This window comes from Pantherophis guttatus, chromosome 2 (genome assembly GCF_059756535.1).
Source record: "Pantherophis guttatus breed Tessera chromosome 2, ASM5975653v1, whole genome shotgun sequence".
Taxonomy (NCBI): Eukaryota; Metazoa; Chordata; class Lepidosauria; order Squamata; family Colubridae; genus Pantherophis; species Pantherophis guttatus.
Window position 1 is genome coordinate 136,245,237 of NC_142064.1, and position 24,810 is coordinate 136,270,046.

A 24,810-nucleotide genomic window follows, 5' to 3' on the forward strand; every position below is an offset into this window, starting at 1 on the left:
TGCCTAGAGGTCTGGATAAACATAAGTATGTCTCTCTATAGCAGAGGTGGGGAACAATGCCCCCTTTATGATTGTGGACTTCAACTTCCAGAATTCCTGAGCCAGCATGCCTGGCTCAATAATTCTGGGAGTTGAAGTCCACAAGTCATAAAGGCCCATCATTCCCCACCCCTGGTCTACACATATGGGTTTGGGTGCAGACAGGAATATGTTGAGGGGAGAGGGAATAGCCTTGAAGGACACAGGAAGAGCTGCTCTCAAGATAATGGCCAAATTAAAGGGACTTGTGCCTATGCCAGGAAAGTAATATGAGTAAATGTCTCAAAAAGCCCTTCCCAAGTTCCCATAAAGATAAGGGGAGAGAGGACAAAGCATACCCAGTTTTGCAAGATTGAATTATTATAGCTTTATTAAAAAAAAAGTAGTCCTGATCTTGTTGACATTGGTTTCTGGTCTGGTCTACCATGAAGGACTGATGCTATGTGTGATGCATATCTGTGTGTATGTACAATTCTGGTTTTGCTGATGACCTTGGGGCTGAAAAGGTAATGCATTCCTATAATTGAAATACTATTGCCTACCTCTAGCATAGAATCTTACAATCACAAAAATAATTTATTAGATGATTAGGGCCGCCATATTGGAGAGGCTTAAGTCAGCCTGAGGGACGTTTGTGTGTGTGAGAGAGAAAGCTTTCAAAGCATAAAAGGAAATGTTTGTCATATGGGGAGGAGGGTCAATTAATGCAGACAGATATGCACATGTATCACATGTCTATAATTGTTAAGTCGTGATGTGGGCAATTTCCAAGAATTCTTTCAGCTGGAATTGGCTACTATAGATTGACAGGTGTGGCATTGCACAGGATTTTAAATCAAGTTTATAAAGCTGTCTGTCTGAGTCTTTTTGGAGAGTCACATTCAATTCAGAATAATGTTTATAAGGAGGTTCTCAATAATCCAGGTCACGGTTATCCCAAAGGTGCTTTTCCAAAAGGCAACTGGGCCTTCTTAGTTTTTTTTTCCTTGAAAATGATTTGCTTCTCATCCAAGAAGCTTCTTCAGTTCAGTTCAGTTCACTTCAGGACTGAAGAAGCTTCTTAGATGACAAGCGAAACATTTTCAAGGAAAAAACTAAGAAGGCCCAGTTGCCTTTTGGAAAAGCACCTTTGGAATTCAGAGTCATCTTTTTCTTTATATATTTATTTATTGATTAAATTTGTTTGCTGCCCATCTCACTGCAAGACGACTCTTTTGTGGAGGATAAAGCATTCCTGAAAAATGTTTCCCTATACCAGTATGGAAGAACGAAAAAATGCCCAGAAGCAAAGCCAAATGCAGAAAGACTTGAGTTCCACTGGCACATAGAATAAATTATTAACTTTATCACTGAGGAGACATATTAATAAATAGGTCTCTGCCACAGATAAGTGTTTCTGCTTCATCTTATCTAGCCAGATCCTGGGGTACAAACCAGTAGTGAAATCCAAATTTTTTTTGCTACCGGTTCTGTGGACGTGGCTTGGTGGGCGTGGTGTGGCTTGGTGGGCGTGGCAGGGGAAGGATACTGCAAAATCCCCATTCCCTCCCCACTCCTGGGGGAAGGATATTGCAAACTCTCAATTCCCTCCCCACTCTGGGGCCAGCCAGAGGTGGTATTTGCCGGTTCTCCAAACTACTCAAAATTTCTGCTACCAGTTCTCTGAACAGTTCAAAATTTCCACTACCAGTTTTCCAGAACCTGTCAGAACCTGCTGGATTTCACCCCTGGTACAAACTCACCATACAGAGGAAAGTTTCTGAAATTTGAATTTCATTCAGAACTGAACACCAGCTTCTGTTATAATAACAGTTAGCCAGATTCAGAAATAATATTTTTAATTACTATTATGTATTACTCCACTTATTACTTTGAAATAATAGATAATATACCAAAAATGAATATGCTCGCAGAGTATGTCTGTCTCCATTGAGAAATCACAATGGGTTCTTAATAGTTGCGGGTTTACAATAGAAAATGATGCTACAGCAAGCTTATCCTTTCAAAAATCAGCCACAAAGCCCTCCACTTCTAAAAGAAAATGTAGAACTAGAATGTCTTGTTTCTCTGGGTCATATATGTGTGTGTATGTGGGTATACGCATAATTTTTTGTCATATTCATGTAGTGTACATTGGAGGTGGTTATCCTTTGAGAGCTGTACACAACAAAATCTCATTTGAATGTATGCTGATTAGCGTAGATTTAAATTGCCAGTAGTTATTGTTCTGTTCTGTTCTGTTCTGTTCTGTTCTGTTCTGTTCTGTTCTGTTCTGTTCTGTTCTGTTCTGTTCTGTTGTCCTGTCCTGTCCTGTCCTGTCCTATCCTATCCTATCCTATCCTATCCTATCCTATCCTATCCTATCCTATCCTATCCTATCCTATTCCTATTCCTATTCCTATTCCATTCTAGAAAAAGAAGGAAATGTATGTGTCACCCAGCATCTATGTGAAGTCTGCTTCATTAAACTCTCTGCAAAGAAAGGGAAGTGGGGTGATGTCATAACATAAAATCTCCCCAAATGATGAGAATTACACACTTGAATCATATGTAATTTGTGTTATTTTCATAGTGATGTCATGATGCATCATTTTGACATCATCATTCTCTTTATTTTTCCTTTATGGAAGATAGGCAGTTTGGAAGATGTTTGGGATTTCTCATTCTAAGAGCTGAACTGCTTGTGTGTGTGTGTGTGTGTGTGTGTGTGTGTGTGTGTGTACACACACACACACACACACACATATATATTAGTCTTTAGTCCTTTTCAGTTTCTAGTGCTGATGGGTCCATTTTTTATATATATCTGTTATAATTTTTGAGAAGAAACTTGATAATCCTGTCTCTCACAGTCAAAACAATAATCATGGCTCATCATTTTATGGATCTCATTGTTAAGTAAGTCCATTTAACTTTATATAAATAAATAAATGCCTAAGAAGTAGTCACGACCCCAAGCTATATATACTGTCTTCTAATGTCTTTCTCAAAAACAACTCCTGATTATCCTAAGCTTCATTCATTTTAGTAGCATAATTGAGAGGGAACAAGAAAATGCTCCAATCCTATGTTATACCTTCCCCTTAGAATTTAAGACTTGCTTCATGCCTTCTAGTGCTCTGGAAGCTGTTAAAGATGCTCTACTTCCACATACCATTTGGTACAGTTGGTTCTTGCCATCACTATTTAAATTTCCTTTAACTTTAGTTAACTTTTTTTTTTGTATCTGCTTTCATTACAAATTCATTTTTCTCTGTTCTCTGTTAAAAAATCAATGATTTTTTTAAAAAAAATCAAAAAAATCAGATTTTTTTTTATTTAAATCAGATTTTTTTGATTTTTATTGAATTTATTTTAATAAAAAACTTTGGGGGTAAAAATCTATCGTAAGATAGTTTTCTATTTAAGATACATAAATAATTTAGTTTATTCAGCATGAAATGGAGCTTGGTTATGTAGCATGAGGCTGTATATTCTGCAACACTGGGACTATCGGTGAGTCAACAGTGGGTCAAAGGAGCAGAGATGACAGTTACTCTTTAAAAATTATGATTTAAATCAAGTTGATTTAAATCAAGCCTTTTTACTAGTGATTTAAATCATGATTTAAATTGTGATTTAAATCAACTCGATTTAAATCAAATCCACCCTGGTTCTTATTACCATTATCACAATTGTTTTGTATTTTTAATATTGGATTCATACTTGTTTATTTTTATTTCTATTAGAAACAGAAATACAAAGAATAGAATATTCTTCAATGACATGTGACAGGATAAAATTATTCTATGACATCTTAACTGCTTATGGATATTTGCTTATGAGCTTTATTATAAACCGCCATGAGTCTCAGCAGGAGAAATAAATGAATAAATGAATAAATAATCAATCAATCAATCAATCAATTAATCAATCACAGGTAGAAGTAACTGGAAAGTGTTTTAATTCTTTATTCATTGGCTGGAGAGAATAACACAAGCTTTTTGACAACATGCAGTCCCTAATGCAATACTATCAAAAGATGATGCATCATGGCAAGATGGCCAACACTCTCAATCTCTTCAATTGTAGAAAGCAGAATATTTGAGAATCCAATTCCAAGAAAAAGAACTTCTACAACCTAATGAATTCTAAACAGTGGTTTTTAAAAAAAATATCTTCGAATGGATTTTTGTTCTTTTGAAGTCGCTGTACTCATTAGAGTTTATGCACCTAGATCAGATTTCTGGGACAAAAACTACCATTTGTATGGAAGGCTAGGGAACTTCGACAACTATGTAGTTGTTATTCTGACCAAAAAGATGGGATATACTTAGAAAAAGAGCCGAGGTGGCGCAGTGGTTAGAGTGCTGTACTGCAGCTACTTCAGCTGACTGCTAGTTCAGCAGATCAGCGGATCAAATCTCACCGGCTCAAGGTTGACTCAAGCCTTCCATCCTTCCGAGGTGGGTAAAATGAGGATCCAGATTGTTGGAGGCAATATGCTATTTAGTATACTGTCAATTGTTGTAAGCCGCCCAGAGTCCTCCGAGAGTGGGCGGCATAGAAATATGATTAATAAAATAATAATAATAAAACCGCTAGTTGAGATTTTCAAATGTTTTTAAAGAATATCCATGAAGGTGACAAGGAGTAACATTCTCTTTATGATCAGACATGTAGAAGACTTTATTCTACATGGCCAGGCATGTATAAGTCTTTATTATATATACGAAGGGAGAAGAATATTAGTATAGTATCTTTGAGAGTCATAAGGGTGAAATTTTCTTCTTAGTTTTAGTACTTTTCTTTCTGTCCTTCATCATTATATCTGATCTCTGCATCTCTGTATCTGTTTTTCACCTTGGCAGCAGTTCTTTGACAATAATTGTGTGGTATGCACATTGTACTATTTGTAGTACTAATCTGTCAGAAATATGGTTAATCCTAATTTCTGGAATTAAGTTCGCCTTTTAGCATTTTGCTTTCTACTTACACTAGCACACTCCACTTATTAAACAGACTCACACAATCACCACAAGAAGTCCAAAAGGGAAAGCAATCTAATCTAAGCACCAGAAGGGAATAAATACTTTGGAATGTCAAATGTATGCTTGCATTAACTATAGTAATCACTATAAAATAAATTTTGGGTGAAAAGTCAATTAGTTTAAATAGCTGTTTTAAAAATAGTGCAGCCCCTCTCCTAAAACAATGCATTTGTTTTCCAAGTTAATACGAATTTGTGAATAAAACATTAGTATAAAATGTTAGCAAGAGTATGTTTAAGAAAAAAGCCAGTGCCAAAAATACATGGAAAAATGATTGACTTGATAGAATCAAAGTATATGATTCTGGGGCAAATATCTTGCTTAAAGTAATGGATTCATCGAAATACAAATACAGAATGGGTTACTAGTCATAGACATTGTTCCAAAGGGTTTAGGAGAAGTTTTTCTGAATTTCTATTGTGCTGTCAGGGTCTATGACCAACTTTATAGTAGATTGATTACTGAATGTTAAAAGTAAGACTGTCCCAATCTCTTTAAAAAAGTCTTACAGCTGTAGGGTAGCACAGTCCTCCAGAACTTCCTATTGGCCCAGCATAGTGCACCCCTGCAGATGTTCCTGCTGGTCCCGCATAACACACCCCTGCAGGAGTTCCTAGTGATCCAGAGTAACACACTGCTGCAGGACCTCCTGCTGGGCTAGAGTAACACACACCACCTGCTGCACCTACTCCTACAGAGGCTGGGTTCCCTTCAGCTGCACCCCCCATTGGGACTCCTGCCCTAGAGCACCACCTTGCATCCCCAAATGGAGCAAACCCTGAGGATTCATAACCTCCGCGGGGGTAGTTTCCATCTGGGTAATTCCCTACCACAGTTGTAGACCTATATCCTCTTCCTCCACCGCAGACTGATCCATAGGCAGTCCGTGTGCTGAATCCTGCACCTGGGCCATGGCCAGCACCTCTGCCAGCCTCTTCTGTTGAGGTTCGGCGCCTGCCTGCAGAAGAATTACCAGAGCAGGACTCATTCCTATAGCTATGCCCTCTTCCTTGGTAGAACTCTGCATCTGCTGATACATTCCCAGTAGCTATATTGCTCCTTCCATTACTTTGATCAAATCCAGTACTTCTGGAGCTGTAGTTCCTATTGCTTCTCCCCTGACTTCCCATTCCATACCCTTTACCAAATCCCATATCATATCCTCCACCCACATATCCACTTGAAAATGGGAATCCAGCTGCATTCTCTGTCCCAGGTTTGATCACATCTGCAAGAAAAAGTAGAAAAGTCAACTTGTGTGAGCCAGAGGACAGATCCAGAGAGCTATGGAAACCTATTTCCCACCTTATCTTTGCAATACTATTGCTTTAATACTTTCAAGAATGTGTAATGAAAGTGATAAATGAATCCCTTCTAATTCTTCTTCCAAAGTAAACTAAAAAAATTACAGCTTTGCTATAGAAAAGGTTTGCCCACTAGAGAAAATCCTCACAAAAATGAGAATAAACCGATTATAAGAAATAAGAAGACAACCATTTGGTCATACTAGCTACCCTGTTTCCCCAAAAATAAGACATCCCCTGATAATAAGCCCAATCGGGCTTTTGAGCGCATGCGCTAAAATAAGCCTCCCCCCAAAAATAAGCCCTCACTGAAAATATTTAAATGCAGAGCTGGAAATCAGATAAGATGGCAAGAGGAGCCCCATCTTGCTCCATGCACCCCAAAATAATAAGACCTCCCTGAAAATAAGGCCAAGCGCTTATTTTGGGGTTCAAAAAATATAAAACAGGGTCTTGTTTTTGGGGAAACACGGTAGAAAACCAATGTATCTCTCCTGCCAGGTCTTTTAACGGTTGAGTTTGTTTAGGTTGTTGGTATTTCTTTTTTTTAAAAAAACAGGATTGTTATTGTGCAAAGGCTATTTGGATTTAACTTTTCTATTTTTACTGTTGTGAGCCACCTTAACTGAGAGCTGAATAGGAAAGTAATAATATATAACGAAGTAGATGCACAGAGGATGGAAGATTTAGATAATAATTATTGCAGCCTGGAAGAAAATTGTACACACATCAACTGATGAACATGGACCAGTTCAGTCCCTAATCTTGATTTTCCCAATGTAACTGTTGTTGTTGTTTTGTACTTTTGAGTCAGTTTTTAACTTGTGACGAATGCCTGGACAGGTCCCTGCAGATTTCTCGGCAAGATTTCAGAAGTGAGTTGCCATTGCTTCCTTCCTAGGGTTTAGCAGGGGTGTCAAACTGGTGGCCCACGGGCCGGATGCATCACATGCAGGTCACGCCCACCCCAGCTCCAGGAAGGGGGAAAACACCACGAAACGTCACATGACGGCAATGAGTTTGACACCCGTGGTTTAGAGAGAGGGACAAGCCCAAGATCACCCTGCTGGCTTTATGCCTAAGGTGGTACTAGAACTCACAGTCCCCCCATTTTCAGTCTGCTGCCTTAACACCAGCTGGCTCAAACTGGCACTACAGCATAAGTGCAGTCGCTAAAAAGAAGACCAAACATATAACTGATGACATAACCCACCATATTTTCATGCTTTTTACTTACCTATACAGACAGGATTTCCTAAGTGTATCCTATGGGGAGAAAAAGAAGATTCTATTGCAATCAGATAGCCTTATGACTTACTTCAGACAGATATCCCAGATCCTTGTCCTGCCCATGGCCTTTTGTAATTGTAATTTTGTAATTGTAATTAATAGGCAGTTGGCTAATTTTTCTTCATTTTATTTGAGGTGGGTTTGGCTTATAAAGCTATTGGAATGCGTTTATGCTGAAAATCATAAATACAGGTAGTCCTTAACTTACAACCATTCGTTTAGTGTCTGTTCGAAGTTGCAACGACACTGAAAAAGGTGACTTATGTTTTTCACATTACGACCGTTGCAGCATCCCCAAGGTTATGTGATCAAAATTTGGATGCTTGGCAACTGGTTCATATTTATGACACTTGCAGGGTCCCAGAGTCATGTGACTTTCTTTGCGACCTCCTGACAAAATAAGTGAGATTCACTTGACAACTCTTTTGGTAACTTAACAGAGAGATTCACTTAACAACTGTGGCAAAAAAGGTCATAACATGAGACAAAATTTGCTGAACTGTCTCACTTAGCAACAGGAATTTTGGGCTCAATTACGGCCATAAATTGAGGACTAGCTGGATACATTATTAAATCCTGACACATCCACCTATTGGTTTATGTACACTAATGACAGAGGAAGGAAAACTGTCTTAAACCACAGGTTTTTTTTCTGGCAGTAGGAAGAACGAATACAAAGGTATGACCTTTCATGACCTAATTATAGACATGCCAAAGATCTGATCTGGAAGCCAAAACTAACTTTAGCTTAAAGATTCCCACCTCAGAGAAGCTAGAGACCATGAAGAAAATCCTTGGGAATCCTATCGTAAGAAAAATATCTCCAAGAGACTTCCAGACAGAATTTGCCCTGTGGCTAAGGTTTATTTAAGGAACAAATTTCTGCCTCGGGGAAATACTAGGTTCCTTCTCAGCTGACAAAGTCGCCTGAGTGAAAAGGTGGAGAAAAGAATCAGAAGGAGTTTCACATTCTGGGGGTTCACAGGGGTTCAGGAGAACCTCTAGCTAAGATTCTGTGCAGTTCAGAGAACCTCCAAATCCCACTCCTGGCTGGCCCCACCTGCCCCTCCCCACTCCTCCCAGGAGTCCCCACACGGCCCGTTTTGGATGCAGGTAAGTGCAGGGCATGCACAGAAGCTTGGAGAGGGCAAAAAACAGGCCTACTGGAAGTTTGGCCTCCAGAGGACCTCTGGAGCCTGTGGAGGCCGTTTTCGCCCTCCCGGAGTCTCAAAGAAAGCCTCTGGAGCATGAGGAGGGCAAAAATGCCCCCCACTGTGGTGCAGGAGGCAGACTAGGCCATACCCACTATGGCCACGCCCACCCAATAATCGGGCAGAGAACCCTTTGCTAAAATTTTTGAAGCCCACCCCTGGATATATTGAATGTCATTCATAGTCACCTGCTCTCCTCTCCCTCCAGCAATGTCTTATAGGTAGCAATTTCAATGTCAAGAGCGATCTTGGTGTTCAGAAGCTCTTGGTAATCTCTTAGCAGCCTTGCTAAGTCATCCTTGGCCTTCTGTACAGCAGTTTGCAGATCGATATGCTTATCCCGGGCATCTTTCAGGGTACAGTCTCCATGCTGCTCAACCTCACAAATGGATGTTTGGAAAGTATTAACCTGTTCCGAACAGACAAGCAAAGTCGATACTGAATCAACGAATGGGAAAATGGCACTGCAGTGCATGCCAATTTGTAATAATGCAAATAAGGAAAGAGAAACACATTTTTAACATGTCAGATTGCAGACTTGAAGGGAAAGCCAATAGCAAAAAAAAAAAAAGAGAGTCAAGGCTAAGAACTGACAAGCATTTCGGTGTTTTTAATTTAGAATTGGGAGAAGGCATCCAGTCAAAATGAAACAATAGTTGAGCTAAGCAGAAATTAACATTAGCTTGAAAACATCTGAAGGGAGAAATGAAAGCAACATCAACATTAAAAAAAGAAGGGAAAATCACCATAATTGCAACGAGAGAGAAAAGAAAGAGAAGAGGGAGAACTACTGTCCAGGAGGACTTGATAGGACGAGAGAGAAAATGAAGCGACTAATACAGACAGAAAAGTTAGAATAGGATGTAAAAAATGAAAAACACAAAGAACTTGGCCACAAAATCCAAATTGTTCAAAAAGCAAGAGGAATTTAGAATCCTATAATAAGGACAATAAATATTAAAAATATGGAAACCCAGCTATACAAACGGCCATACAATATATAAAATATAAAATATTTTTATATATAAATATTTTTATATAAATATTTTTATATAAAATAGCCATACAAACAGGAGTGCTTTCTTTCATTCTTTATATTGGTTTTCAGCTGTATTTCTCGACTTTCAATTTCTTGGCTCACAAGTTTGGCTCAAGGGAATTGACTGGCAAATCATCCATTATTGAGAAAATGAAAAACGAATCCCAAATAAAGGAGACAAAAAATAACGTAGATTTGCCTAAAAGACGTACTTGTGAGTAATAGCTTCCCTGTCCATAAAAATAGATCACAACTCAATTTGGAGAAGAAAACTAACTAGGCAACCACCATGAGTACTAAGCCTGTTGCTCAAGTATTGACCATTGATGGACAACTTCAAGGCCCCTGCCTTGCCATCTTCTGGTTCCTTCTCTTTAAATTTGACCTTAGTTGAAGATTCCTCAAACAGAAGGGGCCTTAAATTACCAATTCAAATAAAGATTGTCCTCTACCAAACAGGAGGATTATAGTCTCATAATGGAGCCAATCAAGAACAATCGCAGAAAAGAGAATCTGTTAAAATTAGCACTACCTTTACATCTAGCGGGGAAAAAGGGAATTTTATATTTATAGGATTTTGATGGAAGCCATGATGACAGCAAGCCTGTCACAATGCCATCAATGCACAAACGATGTAAATTACATAATTCAGGTCAGTGGCATTGTGATATTATGGTGCAAATAATACATGTGTGATATCACTGATATACCCATAGATGCCCAAGCTTGCTTTTATTCTTGGTTAAAGTATTTTACCTCAAAGAAAGCCTGTTGTCTGACATAAACAGAGGATATAAATATTCCTGTCATGTGTGAAGCCAGTGTCAGTACGCAAACGCAGATGTGATAATGCTATTTATGGAGGGCAGCTGAGATTAAAAAAAAAAAAAAAAACCAAACACAGCAATTTCCACAAATTGCCAATGTTTTCCTAAGTGCTGGACATAAACAGCATATTTTAACCCAAGTGGAAATGTTCACAAAAAAATTGACAAGTTTGGACTCCACAATGAGGTTTCCAGAAATAACTTCAATGGGTATATTGAAACAAACAGGTCCTAGATGAGGAATAACCCACCAGGGTTGCCCCTACCTGCTTTTTAATAATATCATATTCAGACTGCAATTTATGAACCAGACGTGTCAGATCTGCAATCTCTTGCTGGTTGATCTTCAGAGTTTGAGAATATTTGCCTCTTTGTTGCTGAAGCTCCTGGAACTGATATCCAAGACAAAAAAAAATGTTAATAATATTGGCACCACACGGAATGTGCCATTTACATCTTGATAAATTCCTATTGGATCGTGAGGACAATCCAAAAGCTATAATAAGCAAAAATCCTCAGTGGTGGTTCTAGGCACACACACACACAGAATTTCAGCCTGTTTTGACCTAAGGGACATGCTCAGTGGTGGGTTGCCCCCAGTTCGCACCGGTTCTACAGAACTGGTAGTAAAACCGGCGGGAGGCTCCGCCCACCGACCCCAACATCATCAAAATGCTTCTGCGCATGCGCAGAAGAGCACGCACACGGCCCCGCTGCGAACCGATAGTAAAGGTAAGTAGAACCCACCCCTGGACATGCTAAAGAGAACAGGATCAAGATAAAAATGGTGGGACAGAAAAAAAGGAGCATGCATTAATATTTCATGAATTAAGTATTGTTCCTCTGGAACATGCCAAGTAGATGTTTTAGAGAATGTCAGAGAAAGGAATTGAAAAATGGAATGAATTCCATAAGACCCATCTAGTTTTCCAAACAGATGTGAAGACCTCAAACCCCCATAACTTACTCGGTTTTCATAAAAAGTATTAACTTCTTCTTTGCTCCCTTGGGCAACGTTTTGATACCATGCTTCCACGTTTTTGATGATGTAGTCAATGTCCAAGTCTCGGCTGTTGTCCATTTGCAAGAGGATGTTGGTGTCATAAACATTGTTATTGAGCTGTGCTAATTCCTGCAAAATCATTGAAAATCTGTGGCTGAACCAGGTAGGAAAGGCTCTTGCACCTCCAGGGTTACATTAACATAAAACCAAACCATGGCATATGACTTGACTGCAACAGGAGCTTCCCTAAAGCTACTAGATTAAATGAAATATGTGAAAATATCATGTGTGAAAGCTGATTTAGTGAAGCATATTCTTCATTTTTTAATAAGAACGTTGCAACTACAACTGATTATTTTCCTGATGAAACCTCTGCTGCTCTATAGTATATACTGTATATTCCTCCTGTCTTTGAAAATCCTTCCCACTGGGCTTGTACCAGGCCAGATTAAGACCAACTGAGGTCCTGAGCAAGATAGTGCCCCTGGGCCCTTCCATTGCTTCAGTATTGCAGTATTGCAAGCAAACTCTACCCATAGACAGAAGTTCGATCCTAACTGGCTCAAGGTTGACTCAGCCTTCCATCCTTCCAAGGTTGGAAAAATGAGGACCCAGATTGTTGGGGGCAATATGCTGATATTTGTAAATCGCTCAGAGAGGGCTATAAAACACTGTGAAGCGGTATATAAAATGCTACTGCTATTAAGCCTTAAAAAGCACCTTATTGCTCAAGGCTAGGTTGTTTTGAGGCATGCTGGAAATAAAAATGTTGGTTACCATTGTATATAAAAAAATTAAGAATACTGAGAGGGACATTCACTCCTATAGAAGCTCAAACCATTTGAGGGAAGTATATTCTGAGATACTTCAACCCAACTCTAGGAGCATGGATTGGTTGCACTCATAGGAAAGCTAATTTATTTATCTAATTTCTATAGCCAAATGATTCTGGGTGGTTTACAGAAGAATTAAAACAATTAAAAGGACATTAAAAACAAGAAAAACATCCATAAAACAAATAAATATAAACTGCGACCATGATGATTAATCAGCTAATAGTAAACCCAACTAACGGGCCCCTTCGCAAATTATTCTGACAGTTGGAGCTGCTTCTAAGAGATTTCCTTTCTCCTTTCTTTGTATCTTGTCATTTCCTGTGCATCGGTGGGCATTGCTTTTTATATATCCGTGTTTCCCCAAAAGTAAGACCCTGTCTTATATTTTTTTGAACCCTGAAATAAGTGCTTGGCTTTATTGCCATGTGTCAAAAGCCCAATTGGGCTTATTATCAGGGGATGTCTTATTTTGGGAGAAACAATGAATACTAGAACCTGAAACAAATGCCTATGAATCTAATTTTCACCCAGCTGCTTTTCTTTAGAAAATTACAGAACACCATAAGAAGGAATCCTGTCCTTCCTGGTCTTTGTGTGGCTGGTGGCATAGGAAATCCAAATTAGCAAGAAAGCTTGTTTGGACAGGAGTCAATGTTCATATTCTTTCCCCTATGAGTCAATTCTATCTAAAATAAACTCAGGGTTGTTCTTACCTCTGCGTAGATACCACTGCGAAATTCCAATTCTCCGCTGAGCAAATGTATTTTCCCTTCCAGTTCTGACTTGCTCAGAGAAATGGAGTCTACATCCTGAAGATGATAGAACAGATAATTAAACATTTTTCAGTTTGGAAATATTGTCTATGTCCAGGCAACCCTATCATTAGGCAGAGCAGGAGGGTAGATCCTTGGGGGGTGGTGGTGGTAAGGAGATTAGTAGAGCCTGACACTTCCACTTAAAGACACAGGTGCATATCCCAAAGGGTCTAGCCAGTCTTGACTTAACTGAATGCCCTCAATTCACAACACTGGAGAGGCTGCTGACTCATGAGGAAAAGTAAACCAGTTTTAAAGCTGTTGAATTCTTGGATTGCTCAAAATAGAGCAGAAATTATGAAAACAGGCAGCAAGTAAGTCTGATGAAGTAGAAATGGAAAGTTGGTTAAAATATTCCACACTACCTTCCCCATTCAAGGATGGCGCATAATTTGGGGGTTCTCCTTGGACTGGCAACTGTGTCCAGGAAAGCCACTGTGTCCAGGAAGGCCTTAATCTGGTGTGCCAGTTGCAGTCTTTCTTAGACCAGGGCGCCTTTGAGACAATCGCTCATGTCTTAAGTCACCTCACAGCTCTGTTCACACCATCCATACAAACCAGGGCTGCCAAAGTCCCGGCCTGTGGGCTGGATACATCATGTGCTGGCCATGCCTACACCCGGTTTAGCGAAGGAGGAAAAAGTTCCGATACATCACATGATGATGCCGTGATGATGTGAGTTGACACCCCTGATATAGACTATTCAGAAGCTGCAGTTGGTTCAGAATGCAGCACTGTGGGCAATGGTGAGCTTGCCTTGGTATGCTCATTTAACACCTCTGCTTTGTGAGCTGCACTAGTTGCCAATTTACTTCCAGATGTTATTCAAGTTTCTGATCATTACCTATAAAGCCCAACATGGCATCAGGCCTAGTTACTTGAGTGACTGCCTGTCTTCCATAGTATCTGCCTGGCCAATCCTATCTGGCAGAGTTGGCATGCTCTGGTTCTTTGATTTAAAAATGTCATCTATCAGGACCCTGGAAGAGCACTTTCTCTGCCCTCTGGAATGAGATTTTCCTGAAATTTGAACAGCCCCCCCCCCCCCACCCTATTGGTGTCTTAAAGGATCGTCACCCAGGCCTTTAGTGGGCGTGTGTGACGCCCTCTTTAGTTTGTGTTTGATTTCCCTCTACTGTATTTGTTCCAGCTCTAGTATACTTCTCAAAATGTGGGGATCTGAACTGTTTCCAGTGTTCTGGATACAGGCACGCTGATTTATTTTTGATAGAGGTTAGGACAGAAACAGTCCACTTTGTGTGTTTTCTCTATGAGGAAAATGTGAGGATGCCTTTCATTTCCTGCTGAAAAAAAAGAGAGAGGCCCATCTATCAAAGGTAAAATAGCACCTTGAGAATCACTCATTGGGGAATATGGCAAGTGATCTCTTACAGCAATAGAGAATGGGTTTGGTCCCTGGGAAAGCAGGAAATCAGGAAAGAAGGCAGGAAGGCAGGCCACCTTTCGCAGTAGAATTTTGGTTAGTTTAAGGCATTAATCCAGAAATCTTACCTTCTTGAGCAGCACAAATTCATTTTCTGCATCTGTGCGTCTTTTGAATTCCTGTTCATATCTGGAAACATGGAATAAGAGCTCTGTACCATTCGAAGCATGAGTCTCTGTGAGTCACCGCAAGCCAAAAAAGGATAAAGACTACCTTTCCCATAAAACGATATAAAGTAAATTGCTTAGGCTATTTACATATTTTGAATGCCCTTGCCCATTCATTTTCTTGTCCATTAATTATCATTTTCTTTTTTTATGTAATTGAAGTGCATGAGCTATATATTATATAATGTTAATAACATAGACATATGCTGTTTTTAATATAGAGCTGGTTTGGTCTAGTGGTTAAGGCACAGTCTAGAAACCAGGAGACAGTGAGTTCACAACACCTTAGGCATGAAAGTTGGTTGGGTGACTTTAGACCAGTCAGTTTCTCTCAACCTTATCTACCTCACAGGGTTGTTACTGTAGGGAAAACAGAGAAGGAGGAATATTAGGTATGTTTACCACCTTGAATTATTTATAATGGCAGGATATAAATTTTAAAGAGATTGCTACTCTATTACTTTTGTAAAAGAATCCAAAATATTTTATTCCATCCAATGGAGCATTGCTCGCTAGCCAGTTAATGTATCCCTTCTTGTGGTTATTTGATTGGCTTCCATGTTTCAAAAAAAAAAAAAAAAAAGTCATATAAATTGTCATGAGACATGGACAAAATATTGAATATTCAAGTGCCATTAGGCATTCTTTAGCAGAAAGAGCATCAAATATTTATTTATTTAATAAACGCTGTTCAGGGCAGTTTTCTTTGTACTGTAGAACAACTGGAAGGAATTTATGAAACTTCTAAAAACTGATCATAATTCATCAGCTATTTTTGGATATTTTAATCAAGTGTCTAAATTATGCTGGAAAGTTTTAAAAAGGCAATTCCGTTTGGGCTGGAGAACAAAAATGTATCTAAGAAGCATGTTTAAAAGTTCTTATAATCAAACAATAAGGAAGTATTGCAGAAGATGAGACTTGAGAACTGAGGACTATGGAAAACATAATTTCGAGCTTATTCAGAATTTTAGAGAGTTTTATGAACACGTTATAGGACATTACCTCCTGTAGATTATATTACTTTAATTCCACCTTGCTTTAACTCTCTTTTTAAGTCTTTTAAATATTTTCCAGTTCACAAGGAAAGAAAGCAAAAGTTGAAAAAACAAACAAACCTTATTTCAATTTGTGTAGCTCATCTCCTCTTTTTAATTGAGACAATTGCTACGTGCTTCAAAAATATTGAATAAAATGAGTTATCTAGTTCCATGTTAGTGCCAATGGGTACCCCAGCTGAGAACATTAAAGAATCAGAGACTCAGATATATCTTTTTTCCCCACATTATTTTCCTCCTCCTCCTCCTCCTCCTCCTCCTCCTCCTCCTCCTCCTCCTCCTCCTCCTCCTCCTCCTCCTCCTCCTCTTCCTCCTCCTGATCACCCTCACATTACTTGCACTTGAAGTCCTCCACCAGCTGGTCAATGGCAGCATTTTCATTTCTTAGATGCTCCTGGGTATTTAATACACATTGCAGTTCCTTTCTCATGTTGCTGATGAAGTTCTCGTAACACGGTTCAAGGCTTTTCTTGGCTGGAATGACCTGTTCTTGCAAAAGGTTCCATTTGGTCTCAAGGACTTTGTTCTGCATCTCTAGGTTTCGGACCTATTTCATAAACCAGAATCCAACAATAGCATAAATTAGATAACGATTCAAGACTTGACTTTATCTCTGAAACGAAATTTACTTTTGTCTGCTTTTCGTTCTATATAAATTTCATTAAAATTAAATGTAGTTCATTACGGATATGATTTCTCTGTAATCATGTGTTTACTAATGTCTTACTTTCTGTCAGTTCAGATCTTTATTGTCAGTGCACTGTCATAGTACGCATTACAATTTCTTAGCCTCTAGAGATCTCTGGGACCAGAGTCCAATCTTCTGAAGTTCTGGAGCTTTAGGATATACACTTCCAAGACAAACAATGAGGCATATTGGGTATCTGCAGAGAAGGAAAGGGGGACCCAAATACACATGCGGTCAATGTCACCATCACCTATTGTGATTCCAAAAAGATTTTGGAGTACAAAGACCTAATGGTGGCATCTGAGTGACCTAATCATCACTCATGTATCATCAGTTTGGCATTGCAGTGATTTGCTTGGTTGATGCTGGAACCCTTTTCTCTTTGAGTAAGCCAAGTTACAAACTTTATTAGTATTGAATTGTACTGTATAGTCCAATGATATTTTAAGTAACATAAACATTTACATCAAAATGCATATTGAGCACAAATAAAAATGCACATTACAAAACATATTTTTGCTAGCAATGTAAATCACGTATGAATAGCTCTAGAAAGCCTGAGTCTCTGTGCCGCTGCCTGTAAAATGTTTAACAAAGGTTCGTAGAGAAATCAAAATATGAATTCTTTTTCATTATTGAAATTTTCCATATTAATTTCCCCAGGCCTGGGGGCCAGAAGAGCAAGCAAGCCTACACCATTGATGAAGGATGTTTTCATGAGCCACATTGTACTAATCGGTTGGGAACAATATTTTTTATATATTGTGTTTATATTTTATTTTAATTCTTGTTAGCTTCCCAGAGCTGCACTCTTGAGATGGGCATTTGTAGAAATAGATATAAAGAAAATATAAATAAATATCAATAACTGGAACACATCTCTCATGATTCGCAGCAAGTGTGCTTGGGCTGAGACCCAAAATCCAACTCATCTGGCATACATCATACTAGGCAAGAGTGCATTATGTGGTATTACAAAATATAATCACCCAAAGCATGTTAAAAGAGCACATATTCTGCATTCTTGATTTGCTTTTCCAGTCAACATCACTGTACGGAACACTAAAACTAGTTTCATTTGAAAATGAAAATCCTTTCCAAGAGGCAAGTCCTTTCAGTGCACTCATCTAGAAAAGTAAGTTAAAATTCCAAGTAGGAAGAAAAAGAATAGAGAGCTAAATGAAAAGTCTAAAAGATCAGATGAAAATAACAATGCCAGATAAAGGAACCATCTTGTTTTTTCTATGGTAGCTTAGCAATCTCAATGAAATCCATTGCTACACGTGTAGAAATATAAGACAAGAGTCTGCTAATATCTGACATATTTCTGGCTCAAAAAAATACATGCTGTATTTGGAGAAACTGTGTGTGTGTGTGTGTGTGTGTGTGTGTGTGTGTACATGATAGACAGACAGACAGACAAATAGATGATAGATAATGATGATTAGATAGATAGATAGATAGATAGATAGATAGATAGATAGATAGATTAGATAGATAGATGATAGATACATAGATAGATAGATGATTGATAGATAGATAGATAGATAGATAGATAGATAGATAGATAGATAGACAGACAGACAGACAGATAGATGCATACATAGGAAAGTTGCATACAAAATTGCAAGATAAAGAAATTTGGGCACAAAATAAATGGATATTTGAAGGATGATTTTTTTTAAAAAAAATTAAATGATGACATGATGTAGAATTTGGAATGACAGACTAATGATTCAATACATGGGGGACGGATAATGACTGGGCACAAGATTTTGCTTATGCAGCAGATTCGCATTTCAAAAGAAGCAGTTTTTCAACATTGGTCTTTATTGAATAATTCTGAGTCAATAATATTAGGTGCCAACTTTGAAAAGTAAACACTTAGACTTTAGCTCTATGTTGCAATCTCTCCTTAGAGAAAAAATAGAAGCCCAAAGAGGTCATATTTGAGGAACAGTGGGAATTTTTCCCATCAGTAGCCCCCAAAAGCTTGCAATGGTATAAATCAAAGAGGGTACAGTAGCTTGGCTTCTGTGTTTCACGGATGATCAAGCTCATCAGGAGTCTACACCCTCCCTTCCTGGTACTTCCTCCAACAGAACAAGAAATTGTTCCAGTGTTATAGGTGGAATATTGAATGGCTTCACAAGTAAACCAATATGAATGGAGAAAGAAGATCTCCCCAGAGCCATACTTTGTACTCTTGGCTAACACAGACCAAGATTACTTAGGAAGCAGCAGAAGCTCTGCTATGGATCTCTCCATTTTAGAACTGTTCTCTGACTGAAGTAACCAAGTGATCAACATATTAAATTCTGAGTTACTTACATTGTTTTGCTTTTAATTCGATGCCTAAACAATCTCATAAAAATGGGCATTAGAGAAAACATGGAAATTCAGACTTTTTTTTTTAAAGAATGGACCAAAGTATATGAAGAGATAAGATAATGTATGCCAAAAGCTCAAATGATACCTGGTGAAACAGTTAACATATCTCATGGGATTTTATACCTTTTTTTAAAAAAACTTCAAGTCAAAGAGAAATCTATTTCCTCACCTTATCAATGAAGGTGGCAAACTGGTTGTTGAGGTTCTTCATCTCTTCCCTTTCATGATCTCGTAGAATATGTTCTTGAGGGTCAACTCCTACGTGCAATGGCTTCAGAAGCTTCTCGTTGATTCTAACTTCATGGATGCCATCCCCCCTGCCGTTCGCGTATCCGCCGAAAACCCCACCGCTTCCAACTGGACCGTAATGACCCACTGGGCCAACAAAGGCAGGACTACCATGACGTACACAACCATTGTTGTAGCCACCATAATATCCAAGTTCGTAACCACCAGGCGCAATTCTTCCTCTTCCACCCAAGCTGGAAAGGCTTTGGCTGCTGAAACCATGGACCCCACCTCTGCTGACTATGGGATGGTACAGAGAGGTGGCATAGGTCCTATGTCCACTAAGTCCACCGAAAGCAGAGGCAGAGCTGAACCCCGTTCCCCTTAGGAAGGTATTCCTGGTTGCTGACACCTGGTGAGTCATTGGGACAAGATGGGATGGTTGAGCCAAGGGAAAAGGTGCCACAGAAGCAAAGCTGAGAGTGCAGCCTTCTAGCACACGACCTCAAAGCAAATGCTTATATACACTTGTGGAGGTGTCCTTCATTGGTTTAGCATTTTAATTTAGGAACTTTCACAGGTTTGGCTTGCCTCAGGGACAGAAGTGCTTTTCAAAGTGCAGATAGGAATTGCTTTGTTTGCAAGCTTTCTTCAGAACACATGATGTCTGAAAATTGTTTCCCTCACATTATTATAGGCTACAAAGAAAGTGAAGGAAGTTTTTTCTTCCTTTATGACCACATTCGGTAAACTGAGAGTATGCATGTTCTGCAACACTGCAGCTCAGCTCTCTCTTGTTAAGATCCTATTTTACTACTACCAAATAATTTATGGTAGTATCAGTAAAAACATGCATAACAAGGGGGAAAAAAATCTCTTGATGAAATCAGTACATACCAAGAAGGAGAACATTAGTAGAAATCCTATTTATAATTTTATTGTCCTATCTCCTAAGAATCCTATTCTTACACTTCATGACTAACATAGAAGTTAAGGTTCCTTCTCGTAAGACTCACAAACACAAGAAAACACGGACACAAAATTCCCATAAAGAATAGTTTTATGAAGCCCACTTCACAAAATAGTGCTCTGTATTTTCAGTCATAGCAAACCCTACTCTGGCCTATCATCATGATCATGATCCTCACCATCATCATGATCATCATTATCATCATCATTTTAGCCATTGTCTATCCAGTGCAGGATGAAGGCTTCTTCTGTATGTTTCCAACCCATAGAGTCCTGAGCTTTCTTTTGTCAATTGGGCCCGCAATACTTGTGGATGTCATCGATCCATCTTGTTTTAGGTCTCTTTTATGGATGCTTTTTATCAACTGGGATCCATTCTATGACTGCCTTGGTCCAGCTGCCCTCAGTTCTTCTGACTATGTAGCCAGCCCATTTCCATTTCAATTCTTTTACTCTCTTGCTGATATCTTATACTTTGGTTTGTTCCAGTGGTGGGTTTAAAAATTTTTTAATACCAGTTCTGTGGGCATGGCTTGGTGGGCGTGGCATGGCTTGGTGAGCGTGGCTTGGTGGGCATGGCAGGGGAAGGCTACTGTAAAATCTCCATTCCCACTCCACTCCAGGGGAAGGATACTGTAAAATCTCCATTCCCTCCCCACTCCAGGTGAAGGTTAGTGCAAAATCCCCATTTCCTCCCGATCAGCTGGGACTCAAGAGGCAGAGAATAGATGGGGGCGGGGCCAGTCAGAGGTAGTATTTACCGGTTCTCCGAACTTCTCAAAATTTCCACTACTGGTTTTCCAGAACTGGTCAGAACCTGCTGAAACCCACTTCTGGTTTGTTCTCTAATCCATGTGCAGGTCTTTCTATCTTATCTTGTAAAACCAAGCACGTACCTTTCCATGGCTCTTTGTGCCACTGATAGCTTTTGTATTGATTGTGAGGTTAGTGTCCATGTTTTACTGGCATATGGTAGAGCAGGTAGCACACACTGATCGAAAACTTTTCTCTTCAGGCATAGAGGTGAGGTTGTTCCTGAAAGTTATGCTTAGCCTGTCGAATGCCTGCCAACTACATTTAACACGCCATTCAATTTCCTTTATTGTATCAGCTTCCACTCCATTCACTCTGACATATAAGTCATTATAAACTTGAGAGAAAGGGAAATTTAAATTTAAATCCTTAGTTCATCTATAAGGGTGTGGAGCTGGATTAAAACTGGGAGCAGAGGTGGAAAAGGGAAAAATGCAGCCTTTCTTTTAATACTGACCTTTTATAAACACGTATTAGCAGCATACTTGGGATACATGTAGTTTATTCAGGACACACCAAGGCACAAATTATTCTTTGATGATGGGATTTTAGAGTTGAAAGAAAACTCATTCATCTTATTCTTCCCACATAGGCAGTAGTTAAAATATTAGTATCCTCCCAACACTAAGCACTCCTAGCATTCAAATTAAGCACATACTCATTTTCAATATTATGGACTGTAGGAGCCAGACTACTAATAGAGTTTACCACCAAGTAATTCCTTTGTGGTGGAGTCTCTTTTACATTCATGTGAGTTTATTTTGTAGGTCCCTGTTTCTATGTTTTCTATATTTAAGATTCACATCCATTTTTCGATCAGTTTTCAAGAAAACACGGAACTCATATGCACCACGCATCCTGCAATACAACACAAACAGTATGTCAAACTGAGCCAAAAATAAACTGGGAACAGCCGAACAGAAGTATATATTGTGGAGGTAGTCAACGTACGACCACAATTGGTATTGAAATTTCCGTTGCTAACCAGGTCAGATGTTAAGTGAGTTGCACCCAATTTTATTACATTGTTAAACAACCCAATGAGGTTGTTAAGTGAATCATGTGGCTGTTAAATAAATCTCGTTTCAATAAAGGAGAATATTTGTAACTCAGGGTTGAAATAAGGGGTTCCTTGGTGCGCTTTGAACTTGCTTGGTTTCTTGTAGATGTTTCATAACCCTAATTAGGTAACATCATCAGTGCTAGTGAGGAATGCTGCTTGCTGTCAGTTTATATTCTGGTGACTTGCCTGTCTGTGTGAATGAGGGCGGTCTTGGGGATTCTTTCATTGGGCTGTTTACCGATGACTCTTTGGCAGTTTCTTGATTAGGATATTACTTGCTTGATTGTTGGTCTGAAGTTAACCTTGGAGTTAATCTATGCTGATCCGAGTGCTGATTACTCATGGAGAGGTGCTGGAGTCTTTTTCTCTTTGGGACTGGTGGATTGTCTCTTTTGCATAGTCTATACAAAATGTCTATGTGTCCATTGATAACTGGTTTGTCAGAGTGCCAGAAATCCTTCTAGAAATTCCCTGGCATTTTTGGACTTGGCCTGGTCCAAGATTGTCGCATTTACCCAATTGAAATTATGGTTAGATCTGTCTACAGGTTGTGAAATGAAAGAATTTTCATCATGTCTTCTGACTGCCAGTTGGTGTTCATGGATGCCAGTTCTGCCAGTCTTCTGCCTGTTTGTCCTACTTAGTGGTTGTTGCAGTTCTTACACTGTATCTTGTAGATGACTCAGTGGTGGGATTCAAATTTTTTTTACTACCGGTTCTGTGGGCGTGGCTTGGTGGGCATGGCATGGCTTTGTGGGTGTGGCAGCCCACCAAGCCACGCCTCTTGATCAGCTGAGACTCGGCAGCCTCCTGATCAGCTGGGACTCGGGAGGCAGAGAATAGATGGGGGCGGGGCCAGCCAGAGGTGGTATTTACTGGTTCTCCGAACTACTCAAAATTTCCGCTACCAGTTCTCCAGTAAAGAACCTCATGCGCTCACATTTTCGGTGTGTGGCGAACTGATGGTAAACGTATGTGAAACCCACCTCTGACGCAACCTCATGACTCACAGAATTGCATCAGACATAGGGTTAGAAAAGCAGGGCAGGGTTCTTGCCATGACATTGTGCATCATTTTGACATTGCTGTGGACACCCATGCCTCTGGGGTGGAAATCTCTTTTCTTCTGTAATGTCTCCCAGAGTTGTAAAAAAAAAAAAAATACAATTATCTACTTAACTACATTAACAGAGCTATTATAATGATATGGAATGGTCTTGAAAATACTCTTCCAATATTTTGAGGGGATGGTTGGGATGTCAAAAAAAAAAAAAGTAGGGATATTCACAAACTGTTCAACTAGAGTGAAGTAACATTTCTGAAAATCTCAATTCAATAACTTTGGGACAATTAGAATGGATAAACAGATTCAGCGGCGTATCCTCCCAAGTCTAAGCACAGCTTGAATTTTAAACTGGTTTTAGTTAAAAGTGTTCAATTTCATTAAAACAGAAGGGAAGCAGAGGGATATACTTTTATGTAACCTATATCAGGAATTGAAATACGATCATTTTATAATGTTAGAATTATGATGCTCTGACAATATGTTTTAGGGGGTCATGTTCCTTACAATTTTGCCTTTATTTTGTTCGTAGCACATGAAATGGAGGCTTAGGTCTCCTGTAATTGTCCTTAATCTTGAGGTACTTTGGGGTGTGATGTTAGTTTGCCTCCTCATGGTGCCCCCTGTATAGCACAATAATGTGAACCAAACGACTAGCAACACTTGGCAGCCAGACTACATTGAAGAGTTGGCAGTTAATGACAGTTGGCAGCCAGATATCTTTGTAGAACTCCTGGCTCTCTATATACATGGCAATGGACATTGGCAGGCTTAAATCCAGGAAGCCCTCTCTGGCACTTGCTCAAACAGCTGTCTAACAACTTTGACATCAACACACAGTGGAAAGCCAAATGAGCTGCTGAATACCCAGATACAGGCAGTTATGTAGATGAACCTACACAAAAGGTGCCAGGTTTTGACCTTCCTTGCCAGCTTTGGTTAACTCTGACCAGGATCTGTACCCAACATTGTGTCTGCCAGGACTCATTGTTCAAGTGGGATCTTGTCTCTACCCCTCAGTGTGACTGTGATGCTCCTTGACAAAATATCCATCATATCCCGCCTGGACTACTGCAATGCTCTCTACATGGGGCTCCCCTTTAGGAGCACCCGGAGGCTCCAACTGGTGCAGAATGCGGCCGCGTGGGGGATTATGGGAGCAAGAGGGCGCTCCCATGTGATGCCTCTCCTGCGCGAGCTGCATTGGCTTCCAGTGGTCTTCCGGGTGCACTTCAAGGTGTTGGTCACCACCTTTAAAGTGCTCCATGGCATCGGACCTGGGTATTTGTGAGACCACCTTCTGCCGCCGATAGCATCCCACCGACCAGTATGCTCCCACAGAGAGGGACTCCTCAGGGTGCCGTCAGCCAGGCAATGTCTGCTGGCGACCCCCAGGGGGAGGGCCTTCTCTGTGGCAGCATCTGCCCTCTGGAACAATTTGCCCCCGGAGATACACCAGATCTCCGGGCCTTTCGCCGTGCCCTAAAAACTTTTCTTTTCCATCAAGCAGGGCTGGCATGAAACCCCCTCCC

The 24,810-nt window shown here is 39.6% G+C and overlaps 1 protein-coding gene across 1 annotated transcript; it reads right to left on the bottom strand.

Annotated features, from left to right (window-relative positions):
• Positions 1-3,971: 3,971 nt before the first annotated feature.
• LOC117662710 (keratin, type II cytoskeletal 7-like) lies at positions 3,972-21,113 on the bottom strand. The gene is made up of 9 exons (XM_034412250.2): positions 19,312-21,113; positions 16,399-16,610; positions 14,907-14,967; positions 13,293-13,388; positions 11,708-11,872; positions 11,007-11,132; positions 9,063-9,283; positions 7,611-7,639; positions 3,972-6,297 (listed from the first exon to the last, which is right to left on the bottom strand). The coding sequence occupies exons 1-9, from the start codon at positions 19,792-19,794 to the stop codon at positions 5,564-5,566; spliced, it is 2,127 nt and encodes a 708-aa protein (XP_034268141.2). The 5' UTR covers positions 19,795-21,113; the 3' UTR covers positions 3,972-5,563.
• Between the last annotated feature and the right edge of the window lie 3,697 nt (positions 21,114-24,810).